Below are 20570 nucleotides of genomic sequence, written 5' to 3' on the forward strand. Positions count from 1 at the left end.
AAGTTCATGGAAATCAGTTATGCATTTTACACTTAAAACACATCATGATTTAGGAGGGCCACATTTCAGATGGTCACGTCCTGGGGCCACTGGATCTGAAAGGCAGTTTTAACGTCTGAGTATTATGCTTTTAATACTTTGACCCTTTGCTTCTGGGGAACATTGAACATTTTAAGTCTTTATTATTTGCATCTTGTATAACTAAGCCATTCTGATGATTATGATCACTTTCCTTCAAAGAAATGTCTTTTAGAAAGTAACATGAGTATTGACAGTTCTGGTCGATGTTTTCCCTTCTTTACACTGATACTAAGACTGATTTGGATAAAAGAGAACGAGGTGTCATTTGAGAGCTATCTGTCAGATAACTTAAATATATGATGCTGCTTTAATCTTTACAACAACTCTGTGTGCAGATATTATTGCGTTTTAGATAGAAGGAATTTAAGCCACAGAGAAGTCAAATAAATCACTCATCACTCCCATAAGAGAGTGGCGACAGAAACAGCATTTGACCCACAAGTTGTGTGACTCTGGTTTGTCACCACCGTATCTAGACATCTGTCCCTGCCTTCTCCTGTGGTATGCGAGCAGGCTGTGGCTGTGATGAGCAGGTTAGCTCTATAATTAGTCACACTTCCTCAGAAATAATGTACTAATGAAAATGACTGTTCGGGCATCACAGCTAATGACAGTTGGGAAATTGCATTTATTATTATTTTTTTCTAGCAGAGATTCCCTTCTCTTGCCTCAGTGACAAGATGACAACAGAACTGGCCATTTATCCCAATTACCAGAACAACTCTTAATTTTTAGCAAATGGGCGGGGCTTTGTTTCTGTCCCCTAGATTAAACTGCCTGCTTACCTCCCACAATTGTAAAAGGCTTAGTGAGGCTTATAATCAAAAGGTTCAAAGTTCTCTACTTGGTGATCTGGAAATGGGTTTGTGTTCCAATAAAAGAAAATGAATATCCTAAACTTGAGGTTCCCAAACAAGAGATTTTTCCTTTTAGTTTGTTGCTAAATTTTGCTGCCAATTAATATCACTTTTACATGGCTGCTTTATTCAAACTTTTTGTTCTTTTCATTTTAAATTTGTGGTGTGTGTGTGTGTGTGTGTGTGTGTGTATGTATGTATGTGTATATTTGGGAAGAGTTATAGGATCCAATGGATAGAGAATGTATATGCATATGTGCATGAGTGTGTGTGCATGTTTGTGTCTTCTCCTCTACTCATCCTTTCATAGATTTCTTCTCTCAAGGTTCTTTAAAAAAATTGAGGGGACAAAGCTGGTGGTGCTAGGGATTTTTATTTCAGTGTGTGTGGGCCATTGTTGGAGGTTCTTGGAGGAATCTCTGGTGCCAGGGGTCAAACCTAGACTCCAAGCATGCCAAGCATCTGTGTACTTCAGCCCAGTGAGCACTCTCTCTACAGCAGATTTTGTGTGTGTGTGTGTGTGTGTGTGTGTGTGTGTGTTTGAAGACTTTATAAGTTTTTATCTTAATTATATTCCCCCTGGTACTTAACCACAGTAATACTTTTGGTTGTTGTAGTTTGTCTTATTTTTTATTTAGTAGATACACCTATTTTTTCTCCATTTTTCTTTCTTTCTTTTTTTGTAAAATGTATTTCATTGTAAGATTTTCTTAATTGTCTTTAGCTTGATCAAATCTTAGCCAAAAGTTACTTTATCCTAGTATTGAGTGAAACCTGTTTTTGATGCTTTTTGGTATCCTATAGCTGTGCTATATTCAGAATGAATTCTATTATTACAATACTTGGGGGAACCTAGGGCTTTATTTTATAAGTAAGACTTTAAAATAATTTATTTTGTAGGTTATAGAAATAACCTATAGTGGGGTTCAGATAGATAGCATAGAGGTAAGGCCTTGCAATCAGAAGGTCCATGGTTCAAATCCCTGCATCCCATTTGGTCCCCCGAGCCTGCCAGGAGCGATTTCTGAGCATAGAGCCAGGAGTAACCCCTGAGCGCTGTTGGGTGTGACCCCCCCCCAAAAAAAAAGAAATAACCTGTATGTGAAAGATAGGTCCTTGCTTTTGGACCCTAAGGAGTTCATTGCTGTCATATCAAATAACTGCTTTCAATCACTAAACAAAAATGTTTAGAAAATATTTCTGTAATTGATACTTTGAAACTTTAAGTTCAGTATGGTATGGACCCCCCATGCTTTAATATTGCAATTCATATCTAACTCCTTACATTGTTTGTTTGAAAGAAATTAATAAGGTCTTCTGGTTTTTCAGTTGACCATAGACTTGAAAATGATTTATGAGTCATAAGTAATGGATATATGATCGCTTTGGAGTAACTGGATTTATTTAAAGGTCTTATCTATGATTCCCAGATGTGTGACACTCAGATGTTGACATTAGGAACTGCACATGGATTTTCAGCATTCAAACTTATGTACACATAGATATTAGAGGTGAAGTAGCTTATGGCACTCATATACTTAAACCATTAGAAACAGAAAGCAGTCTGCTTCCCTGGACAAAGATTATATACCAGTATGGAAGACTTAAAAGGTCTAAATGAGGCCTATCCCCTGCTGGTAAGGACTCTTCTGAGTGGGTCTCCTATAAAGACCATTATGCTCACCTAGGAAAATTCTTATGTCACTTCAGCTTCACTGTGGGTAGAAGCTGGGTCAGGTTTGCTCTCATTTGTATCCCTGGAGCCCCAGCACACACTAGGTGTTCAGAAAATAAAATTTGAATAAGTAAATGATTAGAGAGATATTTTGGAAGACATAGAATATCTCTTGTTCACGACATGGCTTGTATACACTTGGGAAAATGGCATAAATATATAAGCATTTGCTTATATACTGGTCGTGGTAAGAAAATTATCTCATAGCTAGAGTAAGTTTGCATTCTCCTCTTATGCCATGTTCTCCATAAATCTGTACCAGGGATAATATATTTGGCACCAATAATAATCATGCTGTGTTGTCTTCATTGTGAATATTGAGTCAATAGTTGTTCTGGGTCTGGTATGTATGACTTGGGAGATTGTTGTGTAGGCTTAATAATAATTACCATGATCTTAAAATGATAGCAGTTCTTAATGAGTGTTATTATTGTTAATAATGATGATATTTAATAATTACACCCAATACTTATTATCTTTAATAATAATAATTAGCACATGGGAACTAGTTGCACCATTTTATTATCTTTAGAACAAAAATCTAAAATCTGTGACAGGGTAGTTTGCAGTGTCTGCTCCCACCCTCTGCTTTTCAGAACGGAATGAATCAGACAGCTAGAAGCCATCCAGGAAACAGGGGTTTCTAGAAAAACTTCATTTTGTGTAAGAGGCAGTTTTCCCTTTTTTAATTTTTAATTTTTTATTTTTATTACTAGGTGTCTTCACAAGGGCCATCCAGCCCTTCTCTTCTTTCCTCAGCCTGTTCACTCTTTATTAACTCACTCTTCTGATTTTTCTTGTGCAAAGAGAAGACTCAGACAGATTCTTATTCAGTACTATACCAATTTGTGTGTATTTCATAGGGCAGAGTCCATGTTTATTACTTGTCTGTATGTCGGTAAAACTTTGATCTTACGCCTTGGCTATGTTTAATTTAAATGCCTGTATGACTTTTTTTTTAAATGAAAAACAGTCTATAAAAAATCTTTGGCGAATTAAACATTTTTTAGCTTTTCACACTTAGATACAAAGCAGAGAAATATTTCAGTGACAACAGATTTCAACAGATTTTCAACTAGACTAATTTGCTTTATTCTTTAGCTTGCTTCTTTTCTCCGAAACACAAGGAAAATATTCCCTTCCCAGTGATAATTGGTGTTAATGTATAACAAAATAGCTTTTGAAAGGACAAAGTTTTGTATTTGTTGTTTATTTTATGTAAGTGAAGTGTCAGTTAAGACTTTCGTGTGCAGAGCATTTTTAGGTTAGTTGAGGAGCTATTTACTAAGGTTCATTAAATTCTTATTGTCCCTGTCGTACATATTCATGTTGTAACTCACACCACAAAGTCAAATGTGCCTCCACTTTATGTATCTTATGCCTATAAACTTTTAAAATACGTTTCCTGAACAAAGCAGATCCAATCTGCTTCTTCTAGGGCTTATATAATAACCGGTACAGCAGAATATTATTGATGGGGCAGGAAGGGGTGGAGGGAAGAGATAAAAGGCCATACAGGCCTCCACATTTTGCTGGCTGTGAATCGAGCTCTGAGGATTGTTGTCCTCCACTTTCCTAACCGGAGTCTGAGGGCTTCTGCTAATACTGTGGGCCATAATGGAGGAGGAATAAAGCCACACAGTTTCCCCATTAGGCCAGCTCAGAGGCTTGTTTGATCAGAACCACTGTCAGTCACAGATGAGTGACTTTTATAACTGTCTCTTCCCTTCTCATCTTGGTGACGGAGATTTGCTTTGTAATATTTGTGTTTTTTTGCTCTTGGATTTTGTCCCCATAGGTTTGATGATTCCTGTCTTCTGCGTGGTGGAGCAGTTGGATGGCTCTCTGGAATATGACAACAGAGAAGAACATGCTGAATTTGTCCTGGTTCGGAAAGACGTGCTTTTTAGCCAGCTGGTGGAGACCGCGCTGCTGGCCCTGGGTTACTCCCACAGCTCGGCGGCTCAGGCCCAAGGTAGTGACATGCATCTCCCCCTCTCCTCCCCGTGTTCCCCCTCTGTCTCTGGCTGTAGAAATTGTTCCCAGAAATCCTACTCCAGAGGAAGAGGAGAATGGTTATGGAGTAGCTTCCTCTAAGTTGACTGCAGTGTTTCCTGCAGAGGCTTGTTAGCTGGTTGCTTTGGGATTGTTTTACTGGCATCTTTGAGGATGCCCAAATCAACTTGTTTTCAGGGTGACAGCGCAGGTCTTTTGTTTGTTTGCTTTTGATAGCTTATTTTCTCTTCCACCCCAAATTGGCATTCTCAGAGATCAATAACAGATACTTGACAAACCCAACTTCTCCAGAGCTTAACACATCATTTATAAGTGTTCAGTTTTCAAATTTATTTGATGGCTGTGAACTACACAAAACTTAAGCACTTGAAAATTAGAGTTTTGGTTAAACATGAAAAAGAGATTTTTTATAGCTATTAAAAACTTCTATAGTTTGATATATAGCCTGTTTACAAATAATCAAAAGCAAGCAAACATAAAAGCTCAGTGCCTTTGTGACCAATTGTTTTTAACCTATGTAATCAACTATTGAAACTGCACCACTAAAAATAATGTATCACTCAACACTAGGGCCCACTGTGAGCTTGCGTTGCTCCATTCTGCAGCACAGTCATTGTTCTTTCATGCCAGAAAACCGACTAGACAAATAGCAACAAAAATACCTTGAAGAGTGGAAAAAAAATTGGCATACAATAGAATTATCTTTATCAGCTGCAATGGCAGTAGTTAAATGACTGAACTATGTATATTATGACAATAATTAGGACTAAAGGTGAGAGACATGTGAATTCCAGGTCATGCTTTATATGTAAATGTATAATTATTACTTTTCTATAATGTATTTATATGAAGCTCCCTTTATTCCTTTTTTATTTAATTTTGGGATAAATGCCCAAGATTTTCACTCCTTTATTCTGTACCTCTTCGTGATATTCCTAATATGTATCAGGTACAGCCTCCTGTTTTATTTAGGTAAGGAAACTTTGGGAGCTTAAGCAGTGTAGACAGAACCGAAGACATGGCATTTAAATTTTCAAGCTCTCTCTTGACCCTGATGTGAGTAAGCACATCATTGCTTAAGCTTTTTGAATTACTAGTGATTCTAACCAAGAAAGCAGCCCTCTGAATGCATAGGGTCCTGACTGTTTGCCTAGGACAGGTGACAGGAATGGATGATTGTGGGTCCAAGCACCTGCCAATGGCTGTGAGTCCCCAGCCAGCCTGTGTGCAGGACTGCAGCGGAATAGGAGAGTTTGCGGCTTTCAGAGCAGCATGATAAAGGAGGATTCCTGTCTTCCCCCAGTGCCTTTCCTTCTTGTGTGAGGGAGTCAAGATTTGATCCCGAGCAAATTGCCTACCAGGCACCCTGGCTTTGATTTCACGCTAGGGTTCGACTTGCAATAAAAGAGCCCCCTCTCACTCCTCCCCATCAACTTTTCATGCCATTTTAGGGATATTTTTCTCTGAATGTAGAGGTCATAGTCTCCCACTGCGTGCATCCTGGTGTGCCAGCTTCCTGTCTGACAGGGCTATCCATCTCCGTTAGCGCGGCTGCTCACCGTGCGAGAGCCCACATGCGGAGCACACAGGATTAAGTGGCCAAGATTTGATTCCTGGCACATGCTCAGGGAAGGGACTCTCAGGAAATTTGCACCCAGGAGTCACACACTGCTCCGTTCCGTGATGCTGCCTGAGCATTCTACTCACCAAGGTGAGTTGCATCAGCCAGAAATAGGTTCCCCATATTGGGAAGGATGAAACTGTAGGAAAATCAAAGTGAATATTTGCTTTGCCAAAGTGTTTTTGAAAGTCCTGGTTAGAAAAAAATGCTACATATTATACTTTTAACAGGTTGAATCCAATGGGACTCTAGATCACAGATAATGCTTTATTTTGTAGCTGAGCAAAGATTTTTATCTCTGTGTGTTGTGCTCTAATCTCATAGAACAAAATGAAAAAACGGGGGGGGGGGGATTGTCTTATTTTGTTTTAAATTAGGCTGTTGATCTCCCTTTTGTGTAAATGGAAAAACTTAGACTTGTTTATTTTTCAATGAGTGTATTAGATCCTTGTTGTCGTTCAGATTATTGAACATTGACTGTTTGGCCTGTGTTTATTGTAGACCCAACAGAATGCATGCTGAGACAGGTTGTTCATGTGCTGGACAAACTACAGAGCCAAGACAACTAGAAAAGGAAATGAAGCAAACCAATGACTACCTGCTCTGGGCCCCAGGCGCTCTGAGTCTAAGGGCTTTGTTTGTTTTGTTTACTCTGTGAGTAGATAGTTTCATCTAAAAGAGGAAGCTCTAGAGTGACTTTACAGCCAAACCCATTTTCACCAGAGAAACAGATTTTGGGCCTCTTCTGCTTGGAAAATTAGGCCCAGCCGAGGAGCTGTTGGGTCGGCAGTTTCCTAGGGCCTCTTTGAAAAAAATAGTTTTTTGATAGAAGACTTGGATTTGGATCTGACCAGAAAAGGACGCTGGTATTGAACTGGAATGGTATTTAGATTTTTTCCATAAAAGAAAAATAGTATTAGCAATGCTCTTATTTCAGATTGCTAAACAGGTGCTAGTGAAAAGACTATAAGAATAATCAGCTTCTTTATTTTGCTTCCTGAGAGGTAATTTCTTTCAGGCAAGCTGAAGAGAGCTTCTTAATAAAAACTATTTGCATTTCAGGATAATACAAATTCTAGTAAAATGGATTTCAAGTAATCCAAGCTCCTTCTTCCTATTTTAAAGGTGACTTTTTTTTTGAGTTTGAAATAAGATGTTGGGACCTGAGATGATTGAGTCTGAACTGCTCTGCTTCTAAGGCCAACTCCAGTGTTCAGTACATGTATCTGTATTTTTCTGTGATTCTCAAGTACATCAGATGCAGGATATCCCTGGCTTGCTCTCTTACATATACAAAAATGCAGTTGTCAGCTCTCCCCCACCCAGAAGCATTGTTTAGGGGCTAAAGAACTGCACCTTTCCTTTAAAGGGTGGAAAGGAGGCCTTGTTCAGGAATCAGATCTAGACTTTTAGAAACAGAGTATTAAGCTTGTTGCTACACAGTAATTCCCTGGTCCCTGGCTTAGATTCATCACTTCCTTCCTTGTAATCCTTTTCAGTGCTTTCCCTAAGGCTTTTGATTTAGTCCTTGGGCTCACCAGGTGGTCAGCTCTTTATTCTACTGATTAAGTATAGTTATTTCAGACAGCATTTACAGTGGGTTTTGGTAGTAGTCAATACTAACACTATTTCCTTAGTCTACACATTTAATATAGTTTGTGAATTGGTATCTTCTACTTCTACTTTTAGACATTGAAAAAAATTATGTGGATTTTATTTTATGTATTTATTAATTTTTGGGGGGGATCACACCCTGTAGTGCTCAGGAGTTACTTCTGACTCTGCCCTCAGAGGTCAGTCCTTGGATTTTAAAATGGACAATTTAGACAATAAAAAGTTCTTTCAGGCTGGTTATGTTGGGTATATAAAAGTTAGAGGTTCAAGAGCTTTGTTATAATTTTTGTGACTTATGCTATCATAATTAAATTTATGCAGTCCTAAACTAGTTTATTTATTTAGGGGGACTTGGGGCCTCTCCTGTCAATGCTCAGGGTCTACTGCTGGTTGAACTAAGTGCTAGGGTCCGAATTGGAATCAATTGCATGAGAAGCCCTTTCACCCATTTTATTGAACTGCATACCTAGCTACTTACTGGTTTTAATAGTACTACTCTTAAAGGCTTTACCACTCGTCACTCACTTAATTCTCACAGTAACTATTTTAAAGTACCTTTTGCTTAAATTTTATAAATGAGAAAACTGAGGCAAAAACAGAGGCAAGTAAAGAGGGGAGGCTGTATTTTTTCAAGTGGCCAGGACCACTGGATGGAAGAACTGACATCAGAACTCCTATGAGTGAGTCACCTTCCAGCTGCTGAATCTTTAGCCACAGAATTGCCCTATGCTGAGCAGGATCACTGGGAGATATCATTCACTTAGGAGACAATTCTTATTTTATCCTTTCCCTTTACTTAATACATAATGTAGAAAGTTTGGGATGGGATGTTTACTAAATTTATAGCGGTGAAACCTAGTTAAATATTTGATAATGAAAACTTTAATAATTGTGTGTTAATGATTATAAATTAGATATTATTCATGATGAAAAATATGGAGGATTTTTTTTCTAGGTTTCTTGGACAAATTTTATTAAAAATAAAATAAAACTGAAACGTACAGTGAGTAGGGTTCCATTCCTGGCATCACATATGGTGCCCTGTGGACCACCAGGACTGATTGCTGAGCAATGCTGGGAGTGGCCCAGAAATCACACAAAGAAACACAAATAAAACACCCCAAACAATCCCCAAATTGTGGTTGGGTTTATTCATTTCCTACCATCTCTCTCTCTCTCTCTCTCTCTCTCTCTCTCTCTCTCTCTCTCTCTCCCTCTCTCTCTCCCTCCCTCTCTCCCTCCCTCTCTCTCTCCCTCCCTCTCTCCCTCCCTCTCTCTCTTTCTCCCCCTCTCTGTCCCTTCCTCTCTCTCTCTCTCTCTCTCTTTCTCCCTCTCCCTCTCCCTCTCCCTCTCCCTCTCTCTCCTTCTCCCTCTCTCCTCCCTTTCTTCCTCTTCTTCTCCCTCTCCCTCCCCTCCCACCATCACATCCACAAAGCATAAAACAGAATTCACAGAATTCTAGGATTTTTGTTTGTTTGTTTGGTTTTGGTTTTTGGGACACACCAGGTGATGCTCAGGGGTTACTCCTGGCTATGTGCTCAGAAATCACTCCTGGTTTGGGGAACCATATGGGATGCTGGGGGATCGAACTGTGGTCCTTCCTAGACTAGCACAGACAAGGCAGATGCCTTACCACTTGCGCCACTGCTCCGGCTCCTATGCAATTCTTTTTTATGAGGCCAAGAGAATTCTTTTTTAAAAAGATTTACTTTATTTAAACTCTCTCTCTCTCTTTTGCTCTCTTTTACCTTTTTTATTTCTTTTAGACACTGAGGTTTAGAATATTGTTACTGAAGGGGTATCATGCATACATCTTTATCTCCTTTTAGCACCCAGTTGCCAAAGAATGATCTTTGGCAATTCTGATCTTCAAATTCATTAATTTACCAGTGGTAAAAACCTACCATGTGTCTATTATTGTGAAATAATGGGGAAAAAGAATTAAAAAAAAAAAGAAATAAAAGATCTTGGTCTCATAGAACATAGTTTTTGTAGTTTTATGTGAATTCATAGTTGACTTTTTTTTTTTTAATATGGAACGCTTCACGAATTTGCATGTCATCCTTGCACAGGGGTCATGCTAATCTTCTCTGTATTGTTCCAATTTTAGTATATGTGCTGCCAAAGCGAGCACCATAGTTGACTTACGATAGCTCAGAATTACTATATACTATGAATATTAAAGAATAAAAATATACATAAACTTGTTTCCAGGTTTGGTACTAATTTATAAACTAGATGTTCATTTGCTTCTGAAAAATGTTAAAAATTTCTTTTAGCAGTTGTAAGATGATAAGTTGAGAAATCTGAGTTAAAATTTGGGGAAGTCAGGGGCCAGAACGATAGCATAGTGGTATGGCATTTGCCTGGCATGCAGCCGACCCAGGATGGTGGTTCAAATTCCAGCATCCCATGTGGTCCCCCAAGCCAGCCAGGAGCAACTTCTAAGTGCAGAGCCAGGAGTTACCCCTGAGCACTGCCGCGCGTGACCCACAAACCAAAAAAAAAAATAAAAAATAAAAATTAGGGAAGTCTTCCTTGACTTCAGCTATTAATAGTAGAACAGCTATTTACTTGCCTCCTTTATATATTGTCATCTATTTTATATTCTTTCTCTTTTTATTTTATTTTTTGGGGAAAGGGCATTTTGAGCTATGCTCAGGTCTTCCTCCTGGCTCTGTGCTCAAGATCACTCCTGGTGGAGCTTTGAGGACTGTGTGTGTTGTAGTACTGGACTCAGGTCTACCACATGTGAGGTAAGCTCACTACCCACCTTACTATCCCTTTAGCTCCATTGTGTCCATATTTTAAACTGACCTACCATTGATGTTGATTTGTGTTGCATAGTTTCTTTATTTGCTCTCAAAGTCCTACCTACTTCTTCAGAATATAAAGATGACTCTTGTGTTAGCCATTAATTGATGTTGGCTGAGTTATTTATTCCTCTTGAGGAATAGATTTTTCCTTTAATGCTTTGTTCCTATAATAACAAAATGATATGAAGCACAAATGATTTTATACAATAAATTGTTGATCAAATCAAAACACTTTTATATTTATAAAAAAAAACAGTTTTATAAGACTCAAATAAGACTATCCAGGATTAATACCTTCTCCTGTATAAATTACTATGAGGTGAGTTTCCATCATGAGTTAGAAATTTTTTGTTTCACAAGTGACATATATCTTGACTCCTTCTTGACCAAATACCACAATATCCAGATTATTCCCTGTCACTATTCCATTGTCAATGATATTCTGACTATGCTTATGGTAGTAAAGCATTCTATATTTTGCTGAATCAGGAGAAAGAGATAGTTGTTTTAAAATAGTTTATATATGGGACTTTTGGGATTCAAATTCCTCTGATCAAAACTTAGAGATATTGTTTGCTTTGATAGGGGGGCCCACACCCAGTGATGCTCAGGGATCACTCCTGGTTTTGTGCTTAGGAGTCTCTCCTGGGCTCAAAGGACCACCTGGATTGCTGGGGATTGAACACTTGTCATGTGCCTTTGTACTTTCACTCCGGTTCCTCAAACTTGGAGATAGTTTGTCAGTGTGTTTAAAGGTATTGTGTCATAGATAATATATTCAGTTTAGGAATTAGAAACAAAGATAAGAGTAAGTAATAATAAAACAAAGAGTAAGGTTAAAAACATGATCTAAAGTCACTTTTATAAAATAGTTTTAAAGAATGTTCTATAAAATACAAAGCTTATTATTTATTTTATACTTTTAGGATATTTTATGTTTTATTAGTAGATCTTCCAGACATCTTATTGTGGGGAAAAGGTCTTTGCATATGCCTACTTTCAAAATAGATTTTATCATTAGAAATTAATGTACTTTTAGTTTTAATTACTTAGCAATGACTGCACTATTAAAGTTTTTGCTAAAATGGAAACATGAAACATAAAAGCAGAGAACATAGTATCTCATATACTACTGAATACATTCCCTGGATCATTGAGGTCAATCTTGTTTCTTTTCTTTCTTCACTTAATTCATTTTCCTTTGCCAATAACATTTTTCAGCACATTTCAGACTACTTATTTTATCTATAAATATTTTCTAAAGGTCAGTTATAAGAAACCTCTTAAAATATAACCACAGTGCAACATCTCAAGAAAAATATTTCCTTCATATCAATAAATATCCAGCCTTAAGGTTAAAATTTTCCTAGTTATTTTATAGTTTCTTTTTCTTTGTGGATGTTTACTCAAATCCACAACCATGTGAATTTCTGATATAGCAGCTAATTGACTCTCTCTCTCTCTCTCTCTCTCTCTCTCTCTCTCTCTCTCTCTCCTCTCCCCCTCTCTTCCCTCTCTTTTCTCTCTCTCCCTTTCTTTTTCTTTGTCTAGCTTTTGGGCCACACCCAATAGTACTTAGGAATTACTCCTGACAGGACCTAGAGGTACCTTTGTAATATCACTGTAGTTTCTAAAACTTGGAGATAGTTTGTCAGTGTGCTTAAAGGCATTGTATTGTAGAGAATATTGTGGATACTGGGGTTTGAACCAAGATTAGCTGCATCCAAAGCAAACTTGTTACCTGCTCTGTTGTTGTTGGGGCCCAATAGAGGTGTCTCTTAAGACTTTGTTCTATGATTTCCAATCTTGTTTAATTCTGTTTTCTAAATTTAATTTTATTGGAACCATTGTGATTTATAAAGTTCTTCATAGTTGAGTTTCAGACATACAATGAATCAGGGCCAGTTGCACCACCAGTGTCACCCTTTCTCCACCAATGTTCCCAGAGTCCATCCTATACCACCACCCTTTGTTCTCTGGCTTGCCAGTATAATAGATCCAATTTAAGTTTAGATTGTTATAGTTTGGGTCTCTTGATTCTATTGTTGCTGACTTTGGCTTGGATTTTTAGTTCTGTCATTTTTATATTTCCAACAATGCACCTGAGATAACTCGGCCCCTGACCCCCATCCTTTCTTTTATTTACCCCTTTTTAATTTTATAGAAAAATGCAGAAATATGAGGTAAAACAAAGTATTTGTGTCTCAAGGTTTTATGAAAAAAGCAGGAGCCCCTATCTATAAGCTTTAAAAAATGGGGAGGGGGGATTTACATAGGCACATCAAAAATTGGGGAAAATTTAGAAAGGAAAAACATTTGGCTTAAAAACAGTGTGCCCCTCCCCATGAACATCCTGCCTTAAGACCAACTACAGACTTCGGGCATACTGAGTTGTCTAACGAAAAGTCTGTCTTCATGGTCTCAGGAAAAGTTCTCTTCAATCATGGTTATCATCGTCAAGTTTCTATAATTAGAGATCTTGATTTTTGCACAGATCCTATATCAAAGTCAGGGTGTCATGGAGCATATTCTGGTTTCATTTCACTATTAGGTGGCATGGCATGAAAACCCGCCCTCAAAGCAAGTTGTTGCTATTTACATGTTTTCAGGGTGTCATATGAACTTACCCTGGAATAAGTCAGTGCCAGGATAGCATTGGGCCTTCTTGGAAGAAGTTTGATCCCTGGTGCTGGTGCTGGTTCCAAGGATGGGATCCAAGGTTTGGGGGTGAATGGCCGATGTCTCATGAACTGAAGCCTAAGTCAGTTTTCTCATCTCATTATTCTTTTTTTTCATCTCATTATTCTTAAAAATTGCTTTCTAAAACTTAAACTTGGTGTTTTACTTCTTATATTTTTGCTTTGTTCAATTTAATTGAAATTTTAACCCTATCAATGTCTAATGTATTATGATTTGAAATAATCAACTGGTAATCTCAGTTATAGCTTTGGAAAGAAAATTTTAGAAAAATTCCACTTTCTTAAAAGGAAGGATTGGGCAAAGACACAGATTGTCTTAAACTCTTAGCTTTATCTGCTGATATTGTTCTTATTAGAAAGATTTAACATCGTCTCTTGCCTTTTCTTGCTTTCTTGGTTTCTTTCTTTAGCTTTCTTTTTGTCCTACTCTTTCTTCTTTAATTAAACACTTGTGTTTGGGAGACATTATGTTTTTGTTTTTTTTTAAGGGCAATGTTGAAACAAGGTGCATATTTAGAAATGTTAGAAAACTTGAAGCAAACTTAAAAAAAAAAAACGATCTTCTTAAAAAAAAAAAAAAAGGTTACCAAAACTCTCAAAGGAGGACTGAGAAAGGGCTGATAAAGAGAGGAAAAAAATTACCGAAATTGCTGGGCACCATGTGTGGGACCCTTATTAGAGCTAGACAGGTCAGAAGGTAAAACCTCAGCTGGCACAAATCTTTAGGCCCCAGAATTATTTCCTCCTTTACTAGATAGAGTTGTGTGTGTGTCTGTGTGTGTGTGTATGCATGCATACATGCATGCACACATATGTGTGTGAACATTCATCTACACAGCGGAACCTAAAATACTCATAGCTTACTGAGTCCTGAGCACTCTGTACTCAGGGATCAAACTTGGCATGCTCTGGGTCCCTTATGGCATGTTGGGTTCTAATGCCAGACAGCATCATGCAAGTCAACCACCTTGCCTGCTGGGTTGTTGCTCTGGCCCTCAATAACACATCCTTCCAGATGACTGTCACAGAACTCTGCCTACCTTTTAGCTGCTTATACTTTTAGATATACATGTTATTTAAAGTATAGATATATAGATATGACTCACATGAGGGTCATTTAAAATTATTGGTCCTTAGTACAAGATTGGACTAGGATTGGTTGTAGTTCAAATGTAGCATCAGACAGATGGTTATGGTTGGCTATCAGCTCATTAAGGGATAATCAGGCATCTTCAGATCTAAGATGCAGTTTCATCTGGCTATCTATCCATTGCAGAAAACTCAGGGGACATTTGCTATATGGCCGTCTGTCAGCTGCTTTTTAGCCTTGTATGGATGTATTTCCTGGCATTTACCCCTAGGGTTGGTTCCAGGAACTGGGTGTTCATTACTGGGCCTAGTTTTTATATATTAAAACTGAAGCCTGTCATGGCTGCACTTAGGTTTACAGCAAAGCCAGGTTTACAGTCGTTAACATCCACAAGCAAGCAGAGTACAGAAGCCAAAGCAATATTATCTCTAAAGGTACACCATATTCTAACATCAAAATTTAGCTTACAGTTAATTGTAAATCTTAGATTCTAACAGTATCAGTGTATGAGCAATTACTTGCTTATTTAGGTACCATGGCAGGTGAACCTTGATATATTCAACCTCTCGTATCCTCAGGGAGCTAGAGGCCAGGCTTAGAGGTAGCTGGGGGAGGCATGGATGAAAAGCTTGCCCTTTGGTCATGCAGGAGCAACTTAGGTTTGGCTTCTGAGCTGCCAGATATGTGTCCCATGACACTGATGATTGTTTATTTAAAGTCCCGTGTTTTGAAAAGCAATGTTTAGTTTGAAGGTTGTGTCCAGTACTCTAAAAATCTTACCTTAAGATCCTAGCACTTGCTGTTTGCGTACTTAAAAGCAGTAATTGATAAGATTATTTATGTGTCAAAGGGGAAAATTCAGGGTTACTACTCTTTTTTTTTCCTTTTTGGGCCACACCCAATGATGCTGAGAGGTTACTCCTGGCTATGCATTCAGAAATCGCTCCTGGCTTGGGGGACCATATGGAACTCTGGGGTATCAAACCGAGGTTCTTCCTCGGTCAGCCCACACAAGGTAAACACCCTAGTGCTTGCCCCACTGCAAGGGTACTACTCTTATCTATGGACCACTCTTTGGTTTGAAGAACCATCCATATGAGAGAATAGGAAATCTGTTTAACTACTTGGCTACTAGGGTTGAAAAAGGCTGCAATGGGCTAAATGCCCAAGGCTCCTTGCAGTTTTTTTAGTTTGGCCACCCAGGGTGGTACATATTCATTCTTTAGTTTTAGAAGTTTTAGGCTTTGTGGGATGCTTGAAAGCTCTTTACATAGTTGCACCCAGACTCTCCAAAACTTGACTCAGCAAGGCCAGTAAACCCCAGATGAAAGTTGGGCCCACCATCCTGGGAACTCCACGAAAAGGGCAAAACTTGGCCTTGATCAAAAACCCTGACTAGGTTTTCCCATCTTTAGATGGTTGTTCTTGAGAATATATTCTCAGAACCCAATGAGAATCAACAGTTCAGATGTCAGGTTCTTTATTGTTCGAAAGAGGCAGGTCAGGGAGATGAGGAGAGATTTTTTTTCAAAGAGTCCTATTTTAGTAAATAATAAATGTTTGGAATGGAAGCACTTTATTATGATCATAGTATTTTGAGAACCATTGAGGAAAAATGTAGTTAACTTTTACTATTTCCATATTGTGGAATAGAATGTGGAAAGAAAATGACAAAGAAACTTTTAAAAGATGATGATATGTTGTTAGCTGGTTCTCTAGCACTGCATCATTTTCTTCATTTGATAAATATTTATTAAGCCCTAATTATACGCCAAATGTGATTGTAGGCATTGGGATACCCCGGAACTACACATACAATGTACCCTTATATACAGTGTTCCTGAAAGATCCTTAGGTTTCTTAGGGAAGGTAATCAAGTCAACAAATAAATACCTATTAAAAAGGTAAAAGCTAACATTCTATGTTATTTTCTGTTTTCTTCATCGCATCTAGAATGGAGGTTTTGGGAAATTTAGACTTTCGAGGACTAAGCTAGTTAGCTAGAATTGAATTTTGGGCTGTTCTTGTCATTTGTTCTTGTCTTTTGGAGCTCCAAAGAATGCATCCTAAACTAGTATCCCATTTGGTGGCATTACTTTCTCAGTTTGTCAATTTAGTTTAGAGTTTGAGCTAATGCTAATTATATCTTACGGGCGTAAATTAAGGCTTGACAATTTGGAATTGATAACTGAATAAACATATATTTTTAAGGTTAGTGGGAAACTTGCTTTGAATTTCAGTAATAATTGAACTTGTTTAATTGGGTTACATTTTAGGAAATTTTATGTGCTCTCACTTATGTATAGCTGACATCCTTATAAATCTATATAGTGCTTTTGTAAAATATTTTAAAATGATTAGGGGATATTAATTTTAGAAAATTAAAAAAATGCAGAGCAAGTAAAAAGTAAAATATCCCCATGAATCAATTACTAATACATAAATATAGATAACATTGAACTATGTAGATAAACATATAAACATAGGGAGTTGTAGTTAAAGCCTTTTACACAGTTGAGAACAGATCTACAGTGATTTCACATGAAGTTTTTGTTTGATTTTATGATGTATAATATTCTTTATTTGTACTACACAATAGTGAATTTTTAAAAAGTAACAGATGAAATATTAAATTTTTGATTATTTAGAATTTTTAAAAAAATTAACAGATGAAATATTAATTTTTGTTGATTATTTAGAAGAATTTATGAGTAGAAACTATATTTGGTAGTACATACTCTGCAAACTCATATCTGATAGCAACATATTCAAGAATAAAGGTATCCTTTGAAAATTAAGTTCTCACTTGACTCATTGTAGATGAAAGGTCAATATTTTAAAAACAAGGCACAGATCTGCTTTTTCTTTCTTACCTCTGTCTTGTGGTTAAGAGTCAAGATTTTTTAAGTAAAAAAGACATTGTGTCATTCAGGAAACTTTGGTTAATTGATTTCATATTTTGTTTTTATAATAGTCATGTTCTTACCCACATTTTGGTCTCTCTCCTCTTTAAAAAAACACATATGCAGCATTGTGTGGATTAGTTACTGAGTGCTTACTAGTTTCACAATGACAGTCCTGTGTAAAAGATGTCCCTTGGCCCAGGAATTAATAACTGATGACAGTTTGTCTATTTTTCAGCCTCTGGTTTTTGCTCTGTAGAGAAGGATGGAGATTTTATGAAAGAGTCAATGGGGGAAAGTCTTTGGGAGTGTTTTCTCTAGGATTGAATAGATTGAAAACAACCCCCTATATCAGAGGAGGTTGAGGATTTATTAGGCTGATGATGAAAGCTCCTTGCTTGCAGGGCCAGTGAGTTGTAATCCCTGATGGTGGTGGTTTCTACTGGCTTTAGGATTTGACTTTTTTTTTTTTTTTTTTTTGAAATGAGCTTCTCTCTGTGTCTCTTACTTCAAAATTCTCCAATGGGCTCCACTTCTTAGTTATCCTTGTGGTTAAGCAGGTGTTAGAAGTTAGAATCCCCCAGACCTCACCTCAATGGACTTATGTGTGTCTGTGCCTTCCCACCCTGTCCCCTTTCCCAGGTCTCTCTGGTCTCTCTCCCTTCCGTGGTACTTTCTTGGAGTCAGTCAGCTGGCATCTCAAAAGGGATGGACACTTTTCTACCTGTGAAGTTATGTAGTGGTCCCTGGATACAGGGAATGAATCACTTCAGTAAATATGTAGGTTTTCTTAATAGATATTGCATTAATCAATTCAGTTTATTGGCATTTTCTTAATAGTCTTTTTTATTTCAGGATAAACAAATATCAGATTTTCTATTAAAATGTGCTCATGATCAAGACTACCAAATTAACCTTTTACCATATGTATATAAGTATATAAATGAGATAAGTTACATAGAACATTAAATTGTAATTTTGCTGCTGGTCCCTCTTTTTTAACTTGTACCCTCAGTGGATTTTAAAATATACTTGTTTATGGTTTCCTTTTTTTTCCTTTCTAAAAAATCGTAATTTATTTATTAATTTTTTTTTTTTGTACGGGGGCCATACCTGGTTTTACTCAGGGATGATTCCTGGCTCTGAATTCAGAAATTACTCCAGGTGGACTTGGGACTAAACCCCTGTCAACTGTGTGAAAGGCAAGTGCCTTTTCTATACTATCTATCACCCCAGCATCAATTCTTACTTTTTTTTTAATTACCATGAATTACAAAGTCACAGATTTATTCATGATTTGAGATTCAGTGTTCTAACACCAATACCTTCGCCAGACCAACACAATTGCTTATTGTAAGTAATGATAAGATCATAAATTTAAGATTCTAGGTAGATATTTAGCCTGGGATGTAAAAAGAGAATAGGCCCAACTTTGTTGTAAATTGGGTAATGAATCCTCTTGGAAGGGTGATGTTTTTCCAGAGACTAAGGTGTTATTTATCTTTATAAATTTTGCTTTTTTTTTTTTAAGTTTATTACTCAAAGACCCACTGATAGGATTTGTTTTCTCTTATCTGCCATGGGACCACCCTGGCATTATTTAATAAATCATAGTCTAGTTACATTTTCATGCATGTTTGTTTGTTATGAAAGAATGTTGCTAACTGAAATGATAGTAAACCCAGCCCTAGCTGACTGTGTGTTCAACACTGTTATAAGAATGTAACATGTAAGCATTTCATGCTGACAAACTGTGTGGCATAGAAGCAATTAGTTACAATAACTGCTGAGGAAACTAAGGTATCTAGAGATTTAAGTGAGTTAACCCCAGGGCATGTGGCAAATTAGGGGTATAGCTAGAATTCAGATTTTCACAACTTAAATGCTATATATTAATCAATGTGCTTAGCCATTATTAGCCATTGTATTGATGGGGTATCATTAAGATTAAAAATTCAAACCTCTGGAAGGCCTGACATACAACTAGTCTAATTAAAAGGCTTCTTCCTTTTTTTCTTTTCCTTCTGTGAGTAGTTTGGAGGAAGCGAACTTCAAAAACATTGCAAGTGCATTCATTGTACTTAGTCTGAAATATTTTGATGCTTCTGGAAAAGTGAGATGATTTAATTTCACATATAATTGCATGAGGACTTATAAATTATGTTGTCTAAAATACCTATGACACTAAACCACCAAATGAACAGATAAAACTGATTTGTTCTCTGACAAATCAAGATCTATGGCAGTGTTTTCATTCCAAGTGCCATTTGTGGGGGATGGAGCAGCTGAGTGTGCTCTGATAAGACAGGATAGGTTCCCAGGAGGCACTACTTTCACATGGGCATTCTGGGGTGATATACAACCTACACCACTACATGTTTTTTTGTTTGTTTGTTTATTTTTTTAAAGAGACCCTGTCAGGCAAAGCCCAGGTTGCACTTTGAATGTCACTGAGTGCAGACATATCTTTCTAATTGACCTGTTTTAGCATTAGTGTACACCAGGAAGGTGTCCTTGTTTAATCTTGTGTGGGACAAGGGACTTTTTTTCAAGACACCTGGGGATTCTTAATGCATTTAGTAGTTTTCTGAAATATAAGACATTTAGTCAGAGTAAGACTAGGCTACAAGTACTTTTTCTCTGCTCAACTAGATTATGTTGTGTTTTGCAGAGCTCTGCTGGTAGAAGGCTACAACTCAAAATTTCGATATTGTGAATTTAAGAACTCTATAAGGCCCTAAAAGTCCCCTGAAGATCACAACTACTGTTTTTCTTTCATTTTCAAAAGCCTGTAAGATGTATGGGACCATGATGGTTTTGTTTGTAGTCTTGGGAATTCCAGGAAAATAAACATGGCTTCTGTGGAGGGAGGGCTGAGAGAGCTTGACTGCCAGTGATGAATCAGTAGTGTTAGCTTTACAGGGCAGTGATGGGTTTCATGAGCCTGCTAATGCCACTCACCTCAGTCCCCTTTGCATCAGGTGAACCAGAACAGTAGCAGAGACTGTGTCTTGGGATCAAAGACAAAATCAAATTCCTGAGGTGGAATGTGGTATTTTACATCTGATTCCAGCCTGATGATGCGTTCAAATGGCAGGTGTTATTTTATTGAATGGATTCTGGGCATCAGCTGCTTTA

General features: G+C 37.4%; 1 protein-coding gene and 1 non-coding gene across 2 annotated transcripts in view; one reads left to right on the plus strand and one right to left on the minus strand.

Moving 5' to 3' along the window:
• The window catches only part of SATB2 (SATB homeobox 2), a 199937-nt gene that overhangs the window by 18082 nt on the left and 161285 nt on the right, over window positions 1–20570 (plus strand). Inside the window, exon 2 of the mRNA XM_049773254.1 lies at window positions 4472–4648. Within this exon, the coding sequence (XP_049629211.1) occupies window positions 4472–4648 (177 nt within the window). The remainder of the gene's footprint in view (window positions 1–4471; window positions 4649–20570) is intronic.
• On the minus strand, window positions 9952–10058 carry LOC126010601 (U6 spliceosomal RNA). The gene has a single exon (XR_007496622.1). It is a non-coding gene; the product is annotated as a U6 spliceosomal RNA (small nuclear RNA).

This window comes from Suncus etruscus, chromosome 5 (genome assembly GCF_024139225.1).
Source record: "Suncus etruscus isolate mSunEtr1 chromosome 5, mSunEtr1.pri.cur, whole genome shotgun sequence".
NCBI classification, from domain to species: Eukaryota; Metazoa; Chordata; class Mammalia; order Eulipotyphla; family Soricidae; genus Suncus; species Suncus etruscus.